Source organism: Brachyistius frenatus, unplaced genomic scaffold (assembly GCF_029030835.1).
Source record: "Brachyistius frenatus isolate BFR_SWC_R1_liver_20210118 unplaced genomic scaffold, ASM2903083v1 Contig_2, whole genome shotgun sequence".
In the NCBI taxonomy this organism is placed as follows: domain Eukaryota; kingdom Metazoa; phylum Chordata; class Actinopteri; family Embiotocidae; genus Brachyistius; species Brachyistius frenatus.
The window spans coordinates 3,338,408-3,362,733 of record NW_027210601.1 but is presented as its reverse complement, the minus strand read 5'-3'; the positions used below and the strand labels follow the sequence as shown (position 1 = coordinate 3,362,733).

At 39.4% G+C, this 24,326-nt stretch overlaps 3 protein-coding genes across 3 annotated transcripts; all 3 read right to left on the bottom strand.

Moving 5' to 3' along the window:
* Positions 1 to 497: 497 nt before the first annotated feature.
* On the bottom strand, positions 498 to 3,789 carry LOC138618245 (oocyte zinc finger protein XlCOF22-like). The gene is made up of 5 exons (XM_069693845.1): positions 3,745 to 3,789; positions 3,143 to 3,277; positions 2,879 to 2,994; positions 1,817 to 1,960; positions 498 to 1,707 (listed from the first exon to the last, which is right to left on the bottom strand). Exons 2-5 carry the CDS (start codon positions 3,240 to 3,242, stop codon positions 1,042 to 1,044), a joined length of 1,026 nt encoding a protein of 341 aa, XP_069549946.1. The 5' UTR covers positions 3,243 to 3,277; positions 3,745 to 3,789; the 3' UTR covers positions 498 to 1,041.
* Positions 3,790 to 4,268: 479 nt separating this feature from the next.
* ndufv1 (NADH:ubiquinone oxidoreductase core subunit V1) lies at positions 4,269 to 10,496 on the bottom strand. The gene is made up of 11 exons (XM_069693833.1): positions 10,448 to 10,496; positions 9,355 to 9,464; positions 9,188 to 9,270; positions 8,895 to 9,065; positions 7,662 to 7,845; positions 6,637 to 6,826; positions 6,232 to 6,444; positions 5,737 to 5,903; positions 5,574 to 5,655; positions 5,274 to 5,419; positions 4,269 to 4,540 (listed from the first exon to the last, which is right to left on the bottom strand). Exons 2-11 carry the CDS (start codon positions 9,457 to 9,459, stop codon positions 4,463 to 4,465), a joined length of 1,419 nt encoding a protein of 472 aa, XP_069549934.1. The 5' UTR covers positions 9,460 to 9,464; positions 10,448 to 10,496; the 3' UTR covers positions 4,269 to 4,462.
* A 1,795-nt stretch (positions 10,497 to 12,291) lies between these two features.
* hcn3 (hyperpolarization activated cyclic nucleotide-gated potassium channel 3) lies at positions 12,292 to 21,991 on the bottom strand. Its single transcript, XM_069699640.1, has 7 exons — positions 21,549 to 21,991; positions 16,688 to 17,117; positions 16,418 to 16,579; positions 15,245 to 15,463; positions 14,577 to 14,723; positions 13,448 to 13,688; positions 12,292 to 12,858 (listed from the first exon to the last, which is right to left on the bottom strand). The coding sequence occupies exons 1-7, from the start codon at positions 21,989 to 21,991 to the stop codon at positions 12,656 to 12,658; spliced, it is 1,845 nt and encodes a 614-aa protein (XP_069555741.1). The 3' UTR covers positions 12,292 to 12,655.
* Positions 21,992 to 24,326: the final 2,335 nt, after the last annotated feature.

Here is a 24,326-nt window from a genome sequence, read left to right as displayed (position 1 = left end):
GTGTAAAATAAGACAATATTATTATTATAAAATGGAAATACTCGAGGTGCAGCACTTGAGTAAGTACGCTTAGTTACTCACAACAATTGGAAAATACAGACAAAATGCATTGACAGTCATTCTTGTCGATATTAATTCATGCGAGAGCTTAAACAATTTTGTGAATAAAGACAATAAATGTCCACGTGTTAGGTTAAATTTTCTCCCATATTTGTTGTACAGAATAGCAAGTGTTTGTGGGGTAGTATATACACGGTGTTCCAATATGAGTGGTTTACAATTAAGAGCTGTTAATGGAAAAAAAAAAGTGTTATTATTCTTTAGAGAGCAAAATCACATTCTTCCATAAAATAATCAATACAAATAAAGGCCCAAAAACTATCTTTAAAACAATTTAAATCTACATCAGACAGAAATTAAAATGGAAAAAAAGTGCTTGACAACTTGTTTCTCATTCTCCCATTCACACTTTCACACAAAGTGACAAGGACACCACAGAAATCTAAGTATTGTTTAATGCAACGACTATCTACTTTTGGAAAGTGAAAAATAAGACCTCGAGACTACATACTTTAAGTGTAGAAGAGAATCTTCTAAATTGGCCCATTTATCAGATTATATTATGTTTAGGATTTACATTCTCTGTGCAATTATCACATTAATGAGGTTTCCTGAACATAAATTGATTCCGGTGAAGAACAAACATTCCCAGAATTAAGGGAGAACTCATTTGTTAATCTGCAGTGAATATAAAACAAATTATGTAGAATAGAGGTAATACGGACAGCAAAAAGGGCCTTGTAATATGACTTCATAATGGCCAAACAGTAAATAATAATTATGTACAGATAGTTTTATTCACAAGCGTACGGTGTTTTTTTTAAATGCAATGTAAAAAATGTGTCCCAGAAACAACCTCCGTACTTCAGTTGTGTTGCATAACCTTGCTTTGAAAAGTTTCACCCTGAAATATTCACATAAAAAAATCTTCCTACACTCACTGACAATCATTTAGTAAAGTAGCAGTCTTTTCTCCGTATATTATCTCTTTTCTGCTACCTCCTCTGCCTCAGTGTGGGTGTCCTGGTGAGCCTTTAGGGCGCTCTCGCTCGCAAAGCTCTTCCCACCGGTGGGACAGGTGTATCCAGAGTTGTGAGCCTTCTCCACATGTGATTTGAGCTGCTCAGCCCGAGCAAAACTGTCATCACACTGTGTGCATATGTAAGCCTTGCGAGGGACGGGCCCATGCACCTCCTTCTTGTGTGCTCTCAGAGCTGCAACAGAAGGGAATACGAGATCACAAGTTGCTTCAGGACAGGGAATCTTGAGCTCAGTGGAGGAGGAGCCCTCTGTCAGAGAGTTATTGTATCCGTCTGCTTCCTCTTCTTGTTTTATCTTCTTGCTGTCAACTATCCATCCTTGATCTACATACTTGGGTTTTCGGCCACGCTTTTTGCCTTGTGGCTTAATCTCACAGTTTAGAGTATTAGCAAATCTCTCCTGGTGCTGCAGGAGCTCTTCTTCTGTCTGGAAACCACGACTACATTTGCAGCACTGGAAGGTGTTGATGTCATCAGCCACTACCGGGCGCTGTGGGTGCACTGCGATCCGATGGCTGCGAAGTCGTGAGGGACTGGGGAACAAAGCGCCGCAGTCCCTGCAGGGACACCGTCGTTCTATGCATTCATGTCGTCTGTGTTTGTTCAGCTGCAAGATATCAAACAGTTATCATGGACAGTAAACAAACTTTATTGTTCAGCTACAGCACAAAAAAATAAATAAAAACAGACTTCCACAAAACCTGCTGTTCCCTCACCTCAGTAAAGGTAAAGAAGCTTTTCCAGCAGTAAGGGCAGCGGAAGGCCTTCTCCTCGCTGCTGTGGGTGGACTGGTGCTGACTGAGCTCGTCAGACGAGGAAAAGCTCTTGTCACACTTGTAGCAAGTGAAGAGTGTGTCACTCTGCAAAATGATGAGAAGAAAATTGGTTAAAAACATCCCAACTCAAGACTTTCTTCATTGAAGACAAGTGAACCAACTTACCCATCTCCATTTTTACCCAAAACAAAATGTACAAAAGGCTAAAAGTAAAATTCCATCCTTACATGAGCTTGACTGATACCCGATACATCAGCTCAGCCAACAATGGCTTTTCAGAGATATTAAGTATATGAATGAAACTGCAAAATATAAATTCTTGAAATTCTTAAGATAATGTTCCCCTTACAGCTTGTCAAAGAGAGAGCAAGTTTTTCCGTTGTTAAATGTCCCATACACATAATCAATAATAATATGGAAAATAATTTAATTGTTTGTAATTTTTGGTTCCAGCTTGTCTAAATGTGACAATTTACTGCTTTTTTTTTTTTTCATAATCTGAAGTAAATATAATTGCATTTGGGACAATTTGCTCTAAATTCAAATGTAGTGAGCATTTAGGGAGGCTGTGGCTCAGACGGTAGAGTGGGTTAAACACTAATCGGAAGGTTGGTGGTTCGATCCACATGCCTAAGTGTCCTTGAGCAAGACACTGAACCCTAAGTTGCTCCCGATGGTGTGAATGTGCTCCTGATGGCAGCACCTTGCATGGTGATCTGTCTCATTAGTGTGTGAATGGGAAAACTATGTTAAAGCGCTTTGAGACCGAAAGGTGATAAAGCGCTTTACAAGTACAAACCATTTACCATTTCTACTCATATTTAAAAAAACAAAAAAGGTATCAACAAAATATTCTAAAGATGAATCCACAATGAAAACAGATTTCAATTACAGACACAGCACTTGCACTTATCACCCAAATAATCACACTTGCATATGAATTACTGAGTTTGTATACTTAAAGAGTTTTGGTATTTGCATTCTAAGTGTGGTTTTCCCTACCTGCTGAAGCTGCTGTTTGTACTGGTCCCGATGACTCTTCCTCATGTGTCTCTCCTTGGCCTTGGCATCACAGAAAGTGATGAAGCACTGAAAACACTGCAGACTCTCGTGCTGATCTGCATCCCAATGAGATGACAGGTTGTTTGATGATTTGCTCAATATGAATGGACTGATATAACTGCGGGGCAGCGTGAGATGGGACTTGGTCATAATTAGGTAAACACGGTCCCGTCATTTGTGAATATACTGTACATGAAAGCTTACAGGTCGGCAGGGGAGTGACCACGGGCTCAGCCTTGATCTCCGTTGAGGTGGGCCTCATTTCACTTCCAACAATGACTTGCTCTATCTTCATCATTTCCATGCTGATGATTTCACACACCACTCAGCCACATACAGCTGTAATATAAGAACGCACCATTACTGCAAACACACTGGATAAGAGTTACAACTGATTGTTATGTTAACCGGTGATGCTAAACCGACTGGAAGAGGACTGCAGTGACAGGTCGGCGTTAAATTGACCCGCGCAAAAAGCATCGGTGTGTTTCAAGTAAATACATATTTGAGGAGAGAGTCTTATGCGCGTCAGAGCGATTGGATATGCAACAAATATAAACCAAACAGCTCACATCAGGCCTGAGCGAACTAGCTGACAGAAGGATGGAGGAGAAGGACGGTGGTTGACATACACGGCTACAAATGAAAGCGAGACGAGTGTCGTCACATATTTTAACAGTATTTTAATCTGTATTACCTCCTGCCTACTTAAGTGTCGTACCTAGGTACTTTAAAGCAACATACATGCGGGCAATTCCGAATAAGTTGGACTTCAGTCTTTGTAAACAATTCAAAATCATCCTTACCATTCGACGCGTCCACCGAAATGAAGCCACGGAGACTACGCTGCCCACGTCACGTGACACGGGAAAGGATGTTATCGCGAGATCATGAAAATGCATATTAGCCGGGAATGTACCACTGCAGTGTTTGCAGAGGAGATTAGAATTCCACTGAACTCTCAACCGGGGAAATACTATGGTTTCTGTGGGTTTGAAAGGGAAAATAATAAGGCACTTTATCTATCTCAAAGCCGCAATCATTTTTTGACTTTCGTCTTTTAATAATGTATATGAACATTTTGTGTATTTTGTGTTATGTTTCTAAGATAAAGTACATTGATAGTGGCATCCCAGGCCTCCATTGTTACCAATCTCTGTAGCTCAAAGGATTATAAAATTAGCACCCTAACCCTAAAACTAGCCATTGAAAAATATGAACAAAAGTATGATTGCTGGGAATGTCTTTTTACTTTTTTCTAAACATAAAAAATAAGAAAAAAAAACAAACAAGTGAAATGCCACAAGGTACAAACATGAAAAAGTTAACATTTTACGGTTCATAGAATTTATTGGGAATTTCCTCCTACAAGGCAAACACATCAATGCAAAACTTGATGATGAGGTGATAAGACAGCACTTTTTTTTTTTTTTTAAATAATACATGAATGACACAAACACAGGTTTAAGGGCATATGAGGCAAAAATAATGACTTGAAGGAGTTGAAGGAGTTGAAGGAGCCATTTAAGCCCTGGCCTGTTGGTGCTGTTGATATTCAGCAATTCGGCATTCCATCACAGGTCTAAAGTGCCTGATCAATCCCTGGGAAAACAAAGGAAGAGGAAATAAATGAGTTATCATGTTTGAATTAAAGCAGAAAAAGATGGGCGGGTTTGTAAAATAAACCAATAACACTATGTAATCACAAAAATAAAAAAAAAAACATAGAAAGTTTAATTACTGGGGGAAAACTAAAGACACTTTGTTTATTCATATTTGGTACACTGATATTTAAAACAGGATGGGAATCTTAAAAGGATGGATTACATGTAAATGTGTGAGTTCTGTTTTTAGTCTGAAAGTGTTCCTCTTGGACAGGATAGGTTTAAAATAGAGAAATTATATTTTTTTTTCTCTTCATGTATTTAGTCCTTTTTTTTATTGAACAATTGTAACTAAAAAAGAGGAAAGAAATTTGAACATGTTTTGTTCCTGCATATGTTGTATAGTTTGTGAGTTTGCTGATTAAAAGTCACACCTAGCTGAATCTTATGCAAGAAAAATAGCCCAACAATAGTCTACCTATATTAATTATGTTCCACTTTTGTTAAGACAGTGTAGAGAGGTTTTAATTAAAGTCAATAGTAGGACAAAACAATGGAAACGTCTTTCAGTGTCATGCTGTTTCAGCAGTACCACAACCTGCAGCCCATCACATTACAACTCGCTGTAGACTAAGTAAATTGGTATCTCAGGGAGTTATTGGCAGCTTCCCAATAATTCTTTCAGTGATCCCTTCAGTGTGCAAATGCACGACAACAGCACTTATATTTACCTGCACAGGCCATGCCGCACCATCGCCCAGGGCACAAATAGTGTGTCCTTCAATCTGCTTACTGAGCTCCCAGATCATGTCGATCTCTGCTGACCGTGCATCACCACGCACAAAACGCCACATCATGTTATTCATCCAGTCCACTCCTGCAGAATAGACAAAATGGGGGGGGGGGGGGGAAACAAAATCATATTTTGAAGTTTGTTAATGGTGTTTCAAGAAACTTCTTTATGAGACCTGATGTAGAGATATTAAGGCTGGCTCTGTAAATGCACAGAATAACACTGAGGCAGCGCTTACCTTCTCTGCATGGTGTGCACTGGCCACAACTCTCATGCTTGTAGAACTCGATCAGGCGGGCGATGGCTCTAATGATGTCAGTCTAAAAAAAATAACCAACCAATCACTGTAACAGACGTTTGATGATATCTATATGCATGATGAAATACGCTGAGAAACTTACAGATTTGTCCATGACGATAAGAGCAGCTGTGCCCAGCCCAGTCTGAGCTTGAATAAGTCCATCAAAGTCCATCAGCACCTCTTCACACACATTTTTGGGAATGAGGGGTGTCGAGGAGCCACCGGGGATTACAGCCAGCAGGTTATCCCAACCCCCACGAACGCCACCTACCAGACAGATGTTCGTTTCAATTAAGTTGAGAAAAAAAACAAAAAAAACAGCACTTCGGTTGTGTCTACGCTAAACTGTCCTGATCTTTTTGGTCCATGATCCCCTTGGTGTGTGGAAATGCAGTAAGATGCATTGGGGTCTTCCTACAGCTTCAATTAATTATTTACGAGACAAATTTATTCACTCACTACTTTTTTTTTTGGGCCAAATGCCAAAACTCCTGACAGAACATCACAAACATTTCATAGTAAGCTGTGAGATCGAGACCTACGGTTTTATCAATAACTCAATAATAATGTGTCACATTCTTAGAGTGACATGTACCTGCATGTCTCTCGATGAGGTCCTTCAGAGGGACAGACATCTCCTCCTCTACAGTGCAGGGGTGGTTAACATGGCCGGAGATGTTGAAGAGCTTTGTGCCGGAGTTTCTCTCTCTGCCGAAGCCTAGAAACCAGGAGCCCCCACGACGACAGATGGTGGGCGCCACGGATACCGTCTCCACGTTGGCAACGGTTGTTGGGCAACCAAACACGCCTTTAACACAGCAGAGGGAGCGACGCTGACATTTGAGAATTGCTTTCGTTTGGCAATAATCACAAGAGTACTCCTCTGTAATCTGATAATTACTGTTATTTTGTAGAAAATATGGCCAGTGTGGGAATGCAGCAGGGGATACATGTTTTTGTATCCCACAGCTATAAAGCCCATCTGTGCACTGAAACTCACCAACATCAGCAGGAAAGGGGGGCTTCAGGCGGGGTTTCCCCTGCTTCCCCTCCAGGGACTCAATCAGAGCGGTCTCCTCTCCACAGATGTACGCTCCAGCTCCACGCATCACAAACACATCAAAGTCATAATCTGAGCCACATGCGTTCTTTCCGATCAGCCCAGCAGCGTAGGCCTCATTGATAGCCACCTGAGGACCAATAGGGAAAATATCATAATAAAGTCTGAACCTGAAAAAAGTCACTAGTTCTTATTCATTTTAAAGGTCTCATTTGTACCTATTTTGAAGTATGTTGTCTGTTATCACTCATATTTCTCTCATTTACCGCCATAAAAATGATTCAGATAGCTATGGGAATATACCAGTGGGGAAAAAAAAATAAGAATTGAGGTTAAATAGTGGAACAAAACATGTATTGTAGTCATTGGGAGTCATTGTTTGAATATATCATACCTCAGGGGGAATTATTGAGGAATATAGGAAACATTAAAGATTCTATAAAAAAAAAAATACTGCATGTTAACAGTTCAATTAAACAACATTTTTCTTTGCGATGACATCAGCATTGTGCCATTCAAGGAACTGATCTCGGATTTAAGCCAAAAGTCAGAAACTTTTGCTTTTTTAAGAGAAATCTTTAAATTTTTTTCAATGCTATGCTGTCAATTAATATGCAAATGTGTGCGGAAAGAAGCTTCAAAATCAAATCCGATTATCTACTCCATATGACGCACCTGCGGAGTAATGATGAAGTACAGTATGTCACTGAACAAATAATAAAATGGAAGGCTGACTTTAATCCACTACAGTTTCGTCTACAATACAACCTTTCAGTCAAACAATTTGCTTCAACCTGCATTTACTTATTTACTGAGTGTATTTAGACATGCTTACAGTGAAGTTTAAATCAAAGTATAGTGGGTGTTTTTCAACTATCTTTCTCCATGAATTGAGAAACGTACAATATCTTAAAACTATATTATGTCTAAGTTTCAATCTCAGGTCTCACTCAGTCCATTTTCACCTGCAGGTTGGACGACTCATTGTAGAACTCTCCTCTGATGTAGATGTAAGCAGCGCGCGCCCCCATGGCCCGGCCGGCAACCAGGCAGCCCTCCACCAGCTTGTGTGGGTCGTTCCGCATGATCTCCCTGTCCTTACAGGTGCCCGGTTCGCCCTCATCTGCATTCACCACCAGATACTTGGGCCTAAAATAAGGAATTACAAGGGTTTTAAATCATTTCATTTATCCTCAGAGCAGCCACAGAGGTGGATGAGTTCCAACAGTATTTTAAATTCTATTAAAGTGTTTGGCTCCAGAAAAGCTTCGAGGAACATTTTGACAACATGCCAGATTAATTCAGCAGTAGACAACTGAGGCTTTATAAGCAGCTGGTTTTAAAGTACGCTATTACATTTCTGGCTTTCATGCCCTTAACAAATTGTTGCGACAATTTCTACTTGCTTCAGTGTTTAAAAATGTCACTGACGTTATCGGGGTTAGTCTGAGGCTTCGGCATCACTCATGTCCACAACATTTTCCATTCAACGAATGATTCCACAAACTCTCAGGGATCTCTGATTCATCTTCAATATCAATTAAATGGAAGGTCTTATATATTCCCATAAAGATCAAAAATGGAAATACTTCCAAACGATGAAACTAAATCAGTCAAAAACTGAAATGAAGATTAATGCACATCTGTAAGCACTCTGCTTTCTATATGACTTTTTAGCTCCAGCCACATGCAATAAAAATCAGTGGCATAAAACAAAAAACAGCAGAAAGATAAATATAAATCAATTCAGCATAATTAGATCTTAATGAATACATCTAAATGTCTTACAGGGATGGAACTGATAAAAACAAAAGTGCTACATTTGAGAAAAACTTCAAACATCAAGCAGTTTGAAATATAAAGATGTTAAAAGAAGACTAATAAATCTTTACCTTTTACCAAAATTTTCTTTTGTGAATGGTAGTCAGTTATAGTCTTTAACATTAGTGTTTGGATTTATCACCTTCCAGATTTTCCAGATAACCATTAAAAGCACTTTAAATATTGTTTAAAGACTTGTGCCAATACTTTGGGGCAAGTGAAGTAAGACCCTTCAATGTTTTTAAGTTTAGTCATAACATTTTTTTTTTTTTTGTGTGTGTGTGTGTGTGTGTGTGTGTGTGTGTGTGTGTGTGTGTGTGTGTGTGTGTGTGTGTGTGTGTGTGTGTGTGTGTGTGTGTGTCTGTCTTCACACTGACCGGCCATCACTGGGTTTGTTCATGAAGCTCCACTTCATGCCGGTAGGGAAACCGGCTCCTCCTCTGCCCCGCAGACCAGAAACCTTGATCTCATTGATGATCCAGTCGACTCCCTTCAAAAGGATCTCCTTTGTTTTGTACCAGTCGCCACGCTTCAATGCCCCATTCAGCCTGAAGCACAAATAAGAATAGGTCAGGACTGTATTCTTTATTTTTGTTTTTACCTTCTCCTGCTGATCAAATCAACAGATATTATGTTTTAGATCACATGAGAATAACATCAGTGGTGTCACCTCCACTCATGACGACCATAAAGGTTTGTGAAAATTCTGTCCTCATCTGCCAGCGGACCAAATGTTGTTTTCTTGGGAGCACTCTGGAAAAATAAGGCAAAATGTTAAACTTATTGTTGGCTTTGAAATGATATTATTGTAGTTTTAACAAGACACAGTTCAGATACCTGTGCTGTGCTGTTGTATCGGGTGATAGCGGTCACGCCGCCTTGACTGACAGCAGCCGGGGCACGAGCCACCACGCTCACCACCGATCGAGACAAGGACAGCATCCTTCCTGTGGGGACAGGAGACCATAAACATAAAATGTTAAACTGAGGCTGCACAAGATAGTTTAGGCTACTTTAGATGAAGAAGAAATGTAAGTCATTTTTCAAACATAGCGTACGCAGGAAGACCGCAGTAACACAGGTACACAAAGCTATTGCTTATAATACAGTGTGATTATTTTCAAAATCACACATCATTTTAGACAATCGTTTTCAGGCAAAGATCAGCTGCTTGTGTTTTGACAACATTTAATATTTGCACATTAAAAACATTGAGGACACCCAAAAACATGTCTTTATATTGATGATATTTGAAACACTGAAGAGAATTGACTGTAAATATGCCAGTACTCACACACAATTTAGTTTCACAGAATAAAAATGTCAACAACAACAACAAAAAAACATTTTATGGCATTTTAAAAGCCAAACAACTAATCAATTATTCGAGAAAGATATCGAGGGCTTCATCAATAATTAAAATAATCTTCAATGGCAGGCATTAAAAAGCTTTCTAAATAACCAAATAAGTATTTTTGATGGCCCTGTAAACTAAAAACAAAACATTCTGGCGTTTAATAAAGAAGCCAATCATCATGTTGTTATGTCAGAGTTAGTTGACGAAGGTGAGGTGAATGCCGACATGTTATCAAACGTCCAATGTCAAACAACAGTCCAGCGGGGGGTTGTTTCAGGCCAACAGACTAGTGGAGAAGTTTTATAATTGTGTCTCAATCTGAGCTCTTTTGCCTTGCTTACATGTGTTGATTGGAGTGTGCAGTACGCACACTGACCTCAATGCTCACGTAGCTGCTAAACTAAGTTAGCCTGCAGTTAACCTTGTGATGTCAGACTGAAAGCAGCAGATTCACGGGGCGACGTAAACAACCTCACGTTGACCAGATTGTGAATTCATATCGGATGACGAAAGAACGGAAATCAAACTCCAAATGAGGCGCTGTTAATCAACAAAACAATCGGTCCTCCTTACCTTCTCTCTGGGTCCAGAGTTTATGAAACACAGTCAGACCGGAAGTGGAGCGTCGAGCCCGGATGCGACCATGACGAACACCCGCTGCAGCGCCACGGAGGCTTATCGAAAAAAAAAACACACACTTTCATAACGTCAGAAAGAGCTTTTGAAAGCTCCGTCAGTGTGTTTGCATATGTTCAAATCTAAAAATGTCCTCTAAAAGTTTGTCGAAAAAGACAGGCTTAATGCACCGTTATGTATTCTCTACATACTTACTATTTGCAATAGTTAAAAGTAGCACTTTAGTCAAATAATGCTTTCATGTTTATAATATAATATAATATCATATAATATAATATAATATAATAACTAGTCGTTATCTTTTTTACTGTTTATTAATCAAACCCTGTAATTATTAACTTTTATTTTGAAGGTCCTGGGCAGTGACCAGCCTACTTTTGCTTTCAGTACTAGTACACACAATATTAATAAAATAGTTAAATTTTCCAACAATACTGATTTATTTTTTTTAAAGATCAAGTAGCTTTTTTTGTTTGTTTGTTTTACAATGCTGTCTTACAGTTTTGACTTGAGTAAGAGATTTTAACATGTCTTTCAGCAGAGGTGTGTGTGTCTGCGCTCACAATTACAAATGACATCTTTAAAAGCAATTACAAAGGCAAAAATAATTGTTTTATATTTATGCCTCAAAAGTAGAAACATTTATATTTACATGACATCATCAGTATGAGGTTTATTAGCTGGAGAGTCAGAATAAATAAAATGGATGTAAGCATTTTGCTTAAATTTGAACACATTAATGACATTTATGAACAAACCCAGTGATGGGTGCAGCTCTTTCCAAAAGGTAGTATTTTTCCTGTGTATCAAATGTACCAAAAACAGGTCATTTGAAATCTACCCGAGAACTAGTACTAGTACTCTTTGATGATCTAAATGTTAATCAGTGTCTGTAGAATAAAAATATGTCAAATCTTGTTGAATCAATTCTTTGTTGAAGCAAAGAGCAGAAAATAAATAGCTCATAAATGGTCTTTTCAGCTGCTAAAATTACTAATAACATTAATTGATGATTGTTGGTTACTGGCATGTCCTAGTGGAACACCTAAATGTAATGGAAACGTCATTAATGTAATTAGATAATGTAATTTTATATATACAGTATACATGTATATATATATATGTATAACCTCACTTAAGTTATCTGTCTACATTGTTTTGTTTACCAATAAGCAGTTCAAACTAACCATAGGCCTACACTTTTTTGCATAAATGTAATTCTACATTATAAATCACCTCCTCACATGTATCTACACTATAAGCACCTGGAAGTTTATTTTCATGAATGATTTTTTTTTTCTAATAAATTGCCTGCATTTTAAGAGGACAATTATTGATAATATGTGGGAAAAAAATGACACCTGATAATACTTTATATTAAATTATAGAAATACATGGGTAGATTGGTCATATGTCATCTGCAGCTGCTGATTTTTGTCTTTTACATGTAAATAAACCTCTTCAAATGTGAGAACTGTGAAATTTGGTAATTTAATCAGTGATGTGTAACTGTGTGCACCCTGGCTCTCTACATTTGGAGGTATTGCATCACAGTTTATCTTCAGCATACATCTGTTCTAAACCCTCACTTCATGTAACCTGTAGGCCTGAGGGACCATTGGAATCGGAGCACAGAAAGCTGTACGATTGTATCACCAGCTGGTGCTCCTGTACGCTTTCAATATTCTGTATGACTGATGTGATGGATAATCAGACTGCAGTTTCAGGAAACATGCAGGACGTTGAAAAGTACTCTTTAAGCAGTATTTACAGCGGGAAAATATTGTGACACTGGTTTAAAAAAAAAAAAAAAGCTCACGTAACAAGAATACAGTGTAACTGAAATGTATGGTGACTCTAACATGAAGAATATACAAACATCTAACACAAACATAAGCAGACAGATTATTGAGACTCAAGTTACAAAATGAAATTAATTGAAGGTAGAATATTTTCAATCAAGAGCAGCAATAATGTGTTAATACATAAACTGAGGGTCTCCATCTGGTTGTCCATCACTGTGCACTAAAGTCAACAGCAATCAGTCAAATTTATAAAGAAAATTTCTTTTGTTCAGTCAAAAATTTACAAAAAAGGGCTCCACATTTCTGGGTGGAGAGTCTCTCTGTTGTTGCAAAGGGGGCGTCACTCCGTTGTGGGAGGCTCATAACTGGGTCTGCGTGAAACCCGGTCCAGTCGGTCCACAGCCACACTCTCAAACGCCCTCCTCATCAGAGGGTGCTCCTCCAGGACCTCGTTGAAACTGTTCACACTCAGGGAGTAGAGACGGCAGTAGGTGTCAGCAGTAACGGTGGCGGTGCGTCGTCCCTGAGTTAGCAGACAGATCTCTGAACCAAGAAAGAGAGAGAGTCAGTTTAGCATCAAAGCAATGGTTTGATATTTTAGAAAATACGCTATTTAGCTTTCTGTGAATAGTAAACACACATATGATTCTGCATGTGTGTGTATAGTGAACAGGAAGCTAAAGCATCTGATTTGCTTTGCTTAGCATAAAGGCTGAAAACAGGAGGATACAGCTAGTCTGACTCTGTCCAAACAACATACATCATCCAGCATGATACATCTTGTTTTTCAGAAGTACAAAATCCAAAAAGTAAAAATGAGAGGTTGTGGCTTCATGGGGATTCATTTTTGGTCAGCACTGTTACCATATGGTTGTCAGGAAACCAGCACAGACCAGTAACAAGCTGTCAGTCAGATTCCATTAGAAAATACCAGCCAGATGTGCGACAGCAATAAGCACATGTCCCAAAAGGTCCCGGTGATAACAACCATAATTGTTACTTTCAGCCCCAGTTCTAATGAAAATGGAATTGATACTGGGGCCCTTTAGAAAGTGGTATACTAAAAATTGTTGTGATGTGACTGTGCAAACAATTAGTTTGTGAAGGTTTGAGTCAGTGTCAAGTGATTTACCTCCAAAATACGCTCCATCGCTGAGCTTAATCTCCTTACTGCCACGTGGGACAACAGTGACGGTGCCGTGCTGGATAAAGTACATTTTGCGGCCCAGCGTTCCTTCTCGTATGATAAAGTCTGCAGGTTGGAAGACTTCGAAACGCAGCTTGGTCAGGATCACCGTCACAAAGTGAGGGTCAGTGTTGGCAAACAGTGGCATGTTGGCTACCAGCCCACGACAGTTATAGCTGACAATCTCCTGCATGGTGGGGAGACAGAGAAGATAGAAGACATTCAGTGAAAGGCCAAAGTGACACTTTTTGTACTGTCCATATTGATGCAGTTTATTCAACACAGACTGACAGGGATTTGTGCTGGTATGTTTATTGACTTCATCATGATTAAATAAACATATAGTTCCATTTTATTATAGTTTGTCGTCCAAGTTAATGAGTCTGAGCAAATTTCTCATTTAAGTTACTGTGTTGGACTGTGTTTTATGAGGAGTTTTGTAAAGTTAAAATATTTGAATAAACAATTCTGAACAAGACATGTGAAGACTGGCTTTAGACAATAGTGATGGGCATTTTTCACCATTTTCTGACAATTTATGGAACCAACTCTACATTGAATCTTATTTAAAATGATTGGCAGATAACTCAATAAAATGTTCCATATTGTGATATGCAATATATACTTTTTGGAAAAATTGTCTTTGAGCTGAAACAATTTGCCGATTAATTGATAAGTTGACAAAAACAGGGGCAAAATAAACTTTTTAAAATAAATGATTCACTGTTTGATCCATTTTCACATTAATTTTTATTTTTTTTAAATAGATAAATAAAACTTCTACCGTATCCAATTGAGGATTTACTGCTTTTCTTTTATGAAATTGTAAACTGAATATCTTCAGGTTTTGGACTGTCAGTTGGACAAAACAAGAAATTTGAAGAGATCACCTTGGACTTTCCACTATTTTCCAACATCTCAGATCAGTCAATAGTAAAAATATTTATTAGTTGCTGGCTTTTTCTAAATTCAGCCTCATCGTCCACACCCATCCGTGAGGGCACATGTCAATAATAGAGAGACAACAAAAGAAAAGGTGAGAAACAGGAGGTCAGTGGTTTAATGAATAACGCACCTCCTTGAGTGGATCACTGAGCTCTCCAAGGATGCTGTCCTCGTCAAACATCTTGCCTTGGAATCGCTGCTCATAATAATCATGGATCCTCTGTCTTACATCCGCTGGCAGTTTATGGAAAGACATGTACTGCTCCACTTGCTTGTACTGGAAACAAAACACATGGCGATTTGACCTTCATGAGGGTCCAGTTGAAAGTCTCTAATATAATAATTAGTCACATTTTCTACCATGTGTTTGCTGAATTAGTCCAAAGCTCAATAATTATTCATTCTATTTGTTTTACAGGCTTTTTCTCCCATTTTAAGTGGATTACAGTCTCATTTGTGATGGGCATTAGCAAATAGTGATCCAAAACAAAGGTGCCACCATTTGTCTATTATCCGCTCTGCTTTATCTTGTGAAAATCCCCTAGCAAGGGTCACAGTAAGGCCACAAAATCCATTAGATAATACACATATTCTCTAGGCATTTGGCACAATATCCACAAATAAAGTACAAGCAAGCCTATGATATAAAAACATGGCTGTGATATTAAAACTTCAAAGCTGGAATCACATTAGCATCCACGTGAGGCTCCTGGGGTCACATTGTCCACAAACAACTGAAGCTGTGGGGGAAAAGCTTTGAGTTTGTTAAACCTTTCAAGCCAGGGCAGAGATGATTACCTTCTCTTGATACTGGCGATGTGATGCGTCCAAGGATTGGACGAGGTTGGTTGCATGGCCGAGGAACATTGCATAGCAGGTGGCCCCAATGACCATACTGGCCATGGTGAGCCAAACGTCACTCGTACCCTGTGGAGGGTGCGCACCGTATCCAATACACAGCATGTGACTCATGGCCATGAACAGGGAGTAGGAGTACTGTATGTGCCATGTAGCATTCTGAGAAGGATAGAATGAAAACAATGGGAGATTGATAGGCTACAGCAATGAAAAAAAATACTGTACAGGGCAATAATGGAAATTAGAAAGGCCTGAAAATGCATCTTTTTTTGGTCTCATTTTATTTTCCTGGTTTCTATATTTCTGGAAATAGCTTTGTAATTTCAGTAGAGAGGAGAAAATAGAGACGGTTGCCAATTGTGTCACTGCGATTTAAAGGTTTGACATTATGGGAAATACACTAATTTGCTTTCTTGCCATGAGTTAGACAAGAGGACCAACACAGGAGACATATATCTCTGTTAAAGCTAGCCAGCAGCTGATTAGCTTCAGTGACTGACAGTTAGCTGGCTTTCTTTAGAGGTACAAATTTGAATTACATCCTTGCATTTGTATGCATCTGCCAATTCTTCTTCCAAGACTTATAGAATATATTTAGTGTGACAACTTTGAATAAATTTGGCCAATAAAGCTGATTTTGATAGAAGACAGAGTTGTAGCCATGACAGTAGACACGGCATTTTTATAAGGTCAAAATGACCTTTGACCTTTCAACTTCTCATCAGTTTCCCCCTCGAGTTCAAGTGAAGGTTTGTGCCTGATTTAAAGAAATTCCTGAGCTATCGCATTCACAAGAATGGGAAAGACGTGCGGTCACAGTCATCTTGACTTTTGACCTTTGACCCCTAAAATGTCTCAGTTGAGAGCAGGTGGGGTACAGAAAATGAAACAAATCGGTGAGCATGGCAGGAAGGCATTCCTAGATGTATGACAGGAATTGGGATGTTTGAAGTGTTGTCTTGCTGCTGAACGTTAGTTAATATGATCTCTGGTTTTGATTCTAATACATGAAAGTGTCTGCAAGTAAACAAAAAAGTGAATTTCTCAAAATGTTAGACTACTCCCTGAATATAAAATTTGAGTACATATTAATGTTTATGAAACTGTACTCACCACCATATTGTTTTTATATACCCAGCAATCTGGAGGAAAGTCTTGCAGCATAGGCACCATGAAGGTCATGCAGCCATCCCAGTGGCACAGCAGCAGCATCATGCCAATCAAGTTCACTATGCGCACCGCAGCACTGGCCAGATCATAAGTCATGTGGAAAATCTGAGAGAGGGAGAAGTGATAGGGAGCAAACAATATTTAACTGTTCCTGCTAACTGTCTGTTGTAAATCTTATTTCGGATCTGTGCTCTTTCCCTGCCCATCCTTTACCTCCTCCCACTGGTGGATGTAACGGATGAGGCGAGACAGTCGGAGAAGACGCAGCAGACTGAGAATCTTGGTGAATCGCACGATGCGAAGTGCCCGAGCGGTGCGGTACACGTCAGATGAGTCGTGCAGAGACTCCAGGTCGACGATGAGAAAGATGTAGTCGACAGGGATGGAAGAGATGAAGTCCACCAAGAACCAGGTGCGGAGGTATTGTATGCGGATCTCCTTGGGGTTCAGGATGATTTGGCTGTCCTCTTCCAAGATGCCCGTGCGGAAGTTGAAAACCAGGTCCATGAGGAAGAGTGTGTCGGACAGGACATTGAAGGTGATCCAGGGCATGGTGTTCTGGTCCTCAAAGAAGGTGATTCCCCAGGGCAAAATCACCAGATTACTCATCATCAACAGGAGCATCACTATGTCCCAGTAAAACCTGGAAAGAACAGGTGGGGTGGAAAGCTGGGTTTAGCACCAAACATTTGACTATGACCTTTAACCTGCGCAGATTTACACTTGTATTTTGTTTTTATTTGCTTGATCAACTAAATTAAAAACGTTTTTTCAGCAGTATTAAACAAAGATGCAACTACATATTTCCACCCCGTGTGACAAAATCTTGTGTTTCTAACCAGAAAAGTTAACTCAAAAGTTGAGGTTTACAGTGCTTGAAGGTCTAAACAAACACTGAAAGGTGTGTAAGACCCAAATGTTCAATGACAAAAAAAAATCTACTCAAAGCATGTAATCCCCTTCCAGTCCGCTAGAGAATAGCGTGTCAGTGTCACGGTTTTGCCTGGCAAAGGTGTTCTACTGACATGACGCCGCCTTTCGACAAGGTTAAAAACTTTATACCTACAGTCATTTCAGAAAGTGTTTAGATCCCTTCACTTTCTCACACTTTTTTGCATTATAGATTAAGGCCTTGAGGAAAACCTACTCGAGTGCCTGCAACCTGAGACTGAGGCTCCAGTTCACCTTTCAGCAAGGCGATGACCTGAAGTAAAGAGCCAAGACAACACTGGAGATGCTTCAGGACAGATCGGTCTGTCCTTTCAGGACAAATCTCTGTCTGTCCTTTAGAGGTTCAGCCAAAGTCCAGACTTCAAGCTCACAGAACAACTGTGGAAAGACCTGAATACGGCAGCTCACAGACACTTGCTATACAATCTGACAAAGCTTGACAGGATCTGGCAAGAATAATGAGATAAACTGCCCAAATGCAGGTTTCCAAAGCCTGTAAAGACTTACAGTACCCACGGAGACTGGTTGCCAAACAGGCTTCTACACAGATCTGAATTAAGGGTCTGAATACTTTTGTAAATGAGAGATTTCTAAAGAAATTTTTATGGGTTATTGAGTCTAGATCATAGGGAAAAAAACATGGATTCTATTAATTAAAAATGATCTTTATATTATAGAAAGTGCACAAAGTGAACAGAATTTAAGTACGAGATACTCAAATTCTGTTCACATAATGAATGGAGTTTTAGGGTCAGTGGTGTCAACCAAAGCATCTGTTTTGCTGTGAATAGCACTTACATAATATTCCCTCAATAGAGACAATGCTCTCTCATTTAAGGAAAGGTTGTTACTGATGGCCTCATTTACACCTGCCACATGTATTCTGTATCTAAAAACATCATCTGGATAAAGACATCCAGTCTTTGCATTTACTCCCTGGATTTGTCAACAAGATGGAGGCTTCCCAGGTCAAGGGATTATAATGCACTGTAAGAATGTCATTCATTTTTATATCACAACTTGTAGCTTTTCCTGGTCAGCTTTTTAACTAGCTGGCCACTGTTTTTCTCAAGGATGTGGTCACACTGCACAGACTGCATTTGCGCCCAGCTGAGATGCAGTCCCAATCTGGACCATCTCCCAATGTGGGCTAGTTGACCCAATTCCGGTCATTTTGTTGCATTTACAGCTTGCATGCACCGTTGCAGATCCAGATAAGGCATTGCATATTAAAAGTGGGTATAAATTGGGTCCAAAAGCTACAGAATTTGAATTTGTCTTTACATACTGGGGGGTTTCTTTTCATGCAATTAATTCACATGCCAATATATTTTTTCTGACTTTTGTTTGTGTCATAAGGACTTTCACACAGAATGCGAATATTAGAGAGCAAAAAGATGCATTTATTTTTGGAAGGAGGTCAATTTTTCTGCTTTACCTGTATCTATAATGCTGCTGTAGCGAAAAAATTTCCCTTTGAGGGATTAATAAAGTAACTATCTATCTATCTATCTACAAGTAAAGGCAATCACAATGTATTGAAGTGGAAGAGACGTGTCATCACAACTCCTGTTCACCAGGTTGATTGTTTGTGTCTCTAGCCATTCAGTACCATCGCCAAACAACGAGGCTACCAGGATAGTGAGTAGTTTAGATGTAGTACGGTTGTTAGTGAGCAGGCAACAATGCCACAGCAGGTTTGTCTAACGTACCAAAACCTCCAATTTTTATCGAGTGAGGAGGAGCAGGACAAGATCTTCATCACTGGATGATGTTGAATCCATAATTTTTTTTTAAAGAATGAGCAGACACGAATCTATTTAAATATTTTTTGAACAACTGTCGCAAATTTGTATCACAGCCAGGATAAAGATTTTTGATGTGAAATACAATGTATTTGCAGGCGAGTAGTTTGCATCTTCGTGTAGTTTACTCATCATGCCTCGGGTGTGTAAAGGCCTTTAAAGCTGCAGAATCTGAAACATCTACCAAGACCAAGTGAAGTCATTCAGTAAGGAGGACAGTGTGCTGTAGAGGAAATGACCCATTTCAGAGTGACCCTTACTATCATAACAGCTTCAGTCACAAGAGGAACCCCTTCTATTAAAAATGCATGGTGTTCGCCTCCTCAGGCTCAATTCACTATGAAGAAAGCATTGAAGAAATTAAATCACTGCCACCACTGGAAATGTGCGGCCTGTGATGTGTGGCTGGAGCACTGAGGCCCGGACGTCCGTGCTGCTCACGTCTGCGCTCATCACTGTCTGCTTCATGTCATACACGTTCCATTTTCCTGCAGGTCTCCAGTGTCTCGTTATACGCCACCGCTACACGGTTTGGATTTCCTTACAGATTGTTTCCATCAACTGTCAATCACTTTGGGTCCCTCTGTCATTACCGAGGCGCAGTAAGAGAATATTACTCAGCCTACTTTTGATTACCGTCACCCTCCTGTGACTGCAATATTAACCCTGCGAGAAAACGACCTTTTTCCTTTAGCCAGTCAGAGCGGAGACACGGAACTGATTGATGGGCTCTTCAGTGCCAATCACGTTTATCCCGCCGTCAATCTCTCACATCCTCTGAGTCGACAGGCCGGTTTCATGCCTTATCATCATCACTTCTCGTGTTACAGCAGATTAGTGTCTGTTTGCCGCTAATAACGCCGTCAAACATGAGCTGTTAACTTATAGGTGCAGCGTCGGTGTGAGGAAGAAAAGCAGAAAAGATCTGTAGTTCTTCTGCTATTCTTAAGAGTGAGAGTGGAACAATAATGTGCATGTGGTTCGAATGCATTTTATGTTGCGTCTGCATCCAGGAGTTGTTGTTTTTTTTAGCTTACTTAGCTAGTTTAGTTTAGTTTAGCTAAATTTATTTTGGAGGCCTACTTTTTTAAAGTGACAAAAAACTAAAATTATTTGGAAGATAGCCTAGGTTACATATTTCCTACTAAAATAAACAGCTATGTGCCATTTTTCTGCTGTTTTTGCCATGTTTCCTGCTCTTTCTGTCGGTCGGTCAACCACTTTTTCTACACTGCGATTATTTCATCAACCACTGGATGGATTGGAGCGACAAACAAATAATTTCACTATTTATTTACAACAAAACACCTGCAAACTAAAGATGTTTCCATTGGCCTCAGCTGTATGTTGCATTTAGTGCTAATTAGCAAATATTAGCATGTAAGACAGTAAATGCTACCGCCACTAAACATGAGCATGTCTAACATTACAGTTTTGAGCATCACCAACCAACTTCACTCAAATCAGTTTAGATCTACCATTCAAAAGGGAAACAACTATCTGACCTTAAACCTTAAGGACGGCTGGTCTAAAATGTGCTGTTTCAACTCATCCATTTTAAAAAGGGAAGGTTGAGCATAAGGTTTAAGGAAAGCAGGCCTCCAGTAATCCCCCCTCAGCTGTCTGTGTATTATTGCATAATAGAGCAAGATGGGAATTATAGGGATTCTTATGGGCAATAATCCCCATGCACGGCTTTATCCTCTCTGTCTGGCATAGGCCTGATGTTTAAACATTTTTTAAATTTGATGGCGGTTACTATTAGTGATCTCAGACAAATTGATTGGGCATCCTTGTTAAAATGCCGTTTGGCCCCAAAAGCTGAATGATGCGACAAATCGTCCAAAAGTGAAGCCAGAGCAGAGTAGGAAATTATTGGAGGTTTTTAAATTGGAGTACGCTGAGTATACAGGGTCAAAGAAGGCAGTTCTCCCTCCTTTTGGACAGGAAGGAAGACAGTCACCAGGGAGTGGTATCATTATTAATCCAGATGATCTTGTCCCATGTACTGTATCACTAATTAAATCCCTTCATCTTCTTATCATGTACTATATGACATCAGCTGTTGTAGTCTGTCCTTGGAAAAACTGGATGTGGGCGATCAGTGACAGGCTGTTTGGTGGGATGAAATCTAAATGCTTTCAAGGGAACTTTATAGACAACATTGATGAATTGGAGAGTCTTGTACTGGGACAATGACACAGACCCATTCTGCATTTCTGTCTGGACTAGCACAAATAATGTCACTAAAACTTCCCCACAAACAACACCGAGTTAAAGGTGTGGAAATTCTGACGATGACCGAAACTCATTATTACCTGAAGTCACTGTAGGGGTGGATGATCCACACTCCAAAGCTCTTCACCCTCGCCTGCTCAGCAGCAACACCCTTGTGGCTGCCAAAAACACGTAGGGAGAATTTGTTGACCCCGGGCTGCAGCATGGAGTCAAACTTCTTCTGGAAGTAGTTGGAATGGTCCGGAGATATCTCTTCGACGCCTCCATCGTCCTCTCCGATGGTGTCGTGCAGGCCATCAGGATCTGCCGTGTAGTCATCATTGTGAGTCTTAACCAGAGAGAAGAGCGTCTTGGTCACATCGGCTCTCTTGTCTGCCTTCAGAGAGGGGGTACCAGGGGGGCTCGTCCTCCATCTGGCGAAGCGGAGGTTGCTCCAGCTGCGGAACCTGGGCGTCTCCTGTTTGTGAGTTGGGCTTTCACTGATGCCTTTGTGGCCGTCTATACTCCTGGAGGGGCTGCTCATCTTTTACACCAAGCACTTGAAACCGAGCAAAGCAGAGGGGGCTTCACTGTCCGTGTGATTTGGCTTGCTGGGGCCTGATTTTAAAGTTCACTTACTAAAAAAGTTGACTGCAGATGCCATTTTCCATTGGATTTTTCCTCTAATGTTAACTTACTTTATAATAATAACCAAAGTAACAAGATGGACAACTTTACAAAAGAACAGTAAAACTTTAAAACACCATGCAGCTGCTACAGGTTAAAAATATGTAACAGCATATTGGCTATTCTGTAAATAATAGCATTGATAACCAGTCACAGACAAATTGATAGCTTCAAATTCTTATAAAGGCTAATACAATAATAGATCTTCCAAACAGGAGTTCTCAAACATGCATCCATAAAAAGTTGCAGCGTCCATGAAAAAGTTATTTCCTGTACTGAATGAATTCAGCTCCACGCAAAACGCAAAACTTCAGCCGCAGACGTCCGCCTCCCTACTGATCATAAGAGGACGGACACAAATTGACAGAGAGGGCTCAGTAGCCTTCAATAATCGGCTTGTTGGCATAACTGCGTCCCCCCACCTCCCCACCCCCTCTGCAAGCAGTGGGAGCGCCCTCCTCCCCCTCCTCCCTCTCCTGGTCAGGCGAGTCCCGGAGCAGCGATGCGGTTGCAGGTCATGTTGCGCATTTAAAACGAGGAGCCTCCGGGTCAGCAGAAAACGAAACATAATGAATTACGGATTACCGGTCAGCAGGTTTCAGCGGGGAAACCACAAGCGTCCACACCTGTATCAAGTCGATATTACCACCACTTATGTCCTTCCAAAACCCACAAATCCCTTCATTAGTCAAAGTCACACTGTCATTTTTCAATAAGTTACGAGTTATAATAATAATAATAATAATAATAATAATAATAATACTTTTTATAGCACAAGTTTTGCTAAAGGCCATTAAAACGTAAGTTATTTTTTAAAATTCTTAGTTAAATTGATAAAAGTTTAAGTTTAATAGACCTTTTTTTATGACTGTAAAAAAACATTAACTACTTTTAATATTATATCAAAGGCTTTAATTTCAAATATTAACCATAAACAAATAGCGTTAAACAAGTCTTTTTAATGGTCAATTTATCGAGAATCCATTAATTAAAATCCATTAATAAGTTTCTGAAAAGAAAGCTCTACATTTTGGGAAATACATTTGTCTTCTTGCCAAGATTTAACCAAGATTGAAACCCTTCTCATATCTGTCCATAAAGCTGCAGCTCTTCAGTCAATAATACAAGTTTTTTTTTTTTTTTTTAATGTCCAGCTAATTTACCTGCAGCCAATTTGATGTCTTCAAATTGCTTGTTTTGACCAAATAAGAACAACAAAAATCCACAGGCCTTAAGTTTGATTAATTTTTTTAAATGCAATTCATTCCTTTTACTTAGTCATTTAGAGTACATTAAATTTTTTGGATGACTGAGCTGATGCTGACACTCACATTTTGATACAAAAAGGGGCAAACGTTCTGTTTCTTGTGGAGCTACCATGGAAATGTTTATTCTGTTTCTCCACTTGTTAGAGAATTACTATAATATATTTTTAATTAATCTATAAAAGAAAATTAGGATATTCCTGATGGAAATGAATAACTTTTTAAAAGTATATTAACAAAAGCTACTCTAAATTGCAGTAAAAAATTAAAGCTTTTATTAAAAAAATGTTTTTTTAATGATAATTGAATAGTGATTAAGGTTACAACAGAGATAAAAGACCCTCTCCTGTTAATTTGCTGTCTCTGACCAGGTCAGTCCCCCAATTGTATTGTTGTCCCCTGGACTCACATTTCACCGTTGTTGACCAGGTACTCTCTAAAGTGGTAAGTGTCCTGTACTCACACACTAAAAGGCACACTTGAGAAGCTGCAGTTAAAGTTACTGGGTCACTGCGGCGACCTGCTCTTTTCTTAAGTTTCAAATATCAAAGCTCGTCTATCAGTTAACAGTTGCTTTTTAAAATGAACTAAACATGTTACGGGTAGAGCTCTTTAATGCATCATCTGGTTGAATGGCGAGTAAACATCAGTGGTAATAAGGGAGAAATTGTGATAGATGGAAAAATCCAGTACATGACAGTAACATGAACACATTTTTCATTAGACACACTTAAAAAAAAAAAAAAAAAAACACAGCTCAGAGAAGAAGAACCAGAAGTACCGGCTTATTACATTCATGTTTGTCCCAGCTCATAAGATATGTAGTGAAGATTTGAAGGAATTTGGCCAGTAAAACAGACTCTGATAAAACAAAGTTGTGACCATAACAGTAGACAATGCTTCCAAATGCAAATATGGATGTTGCTG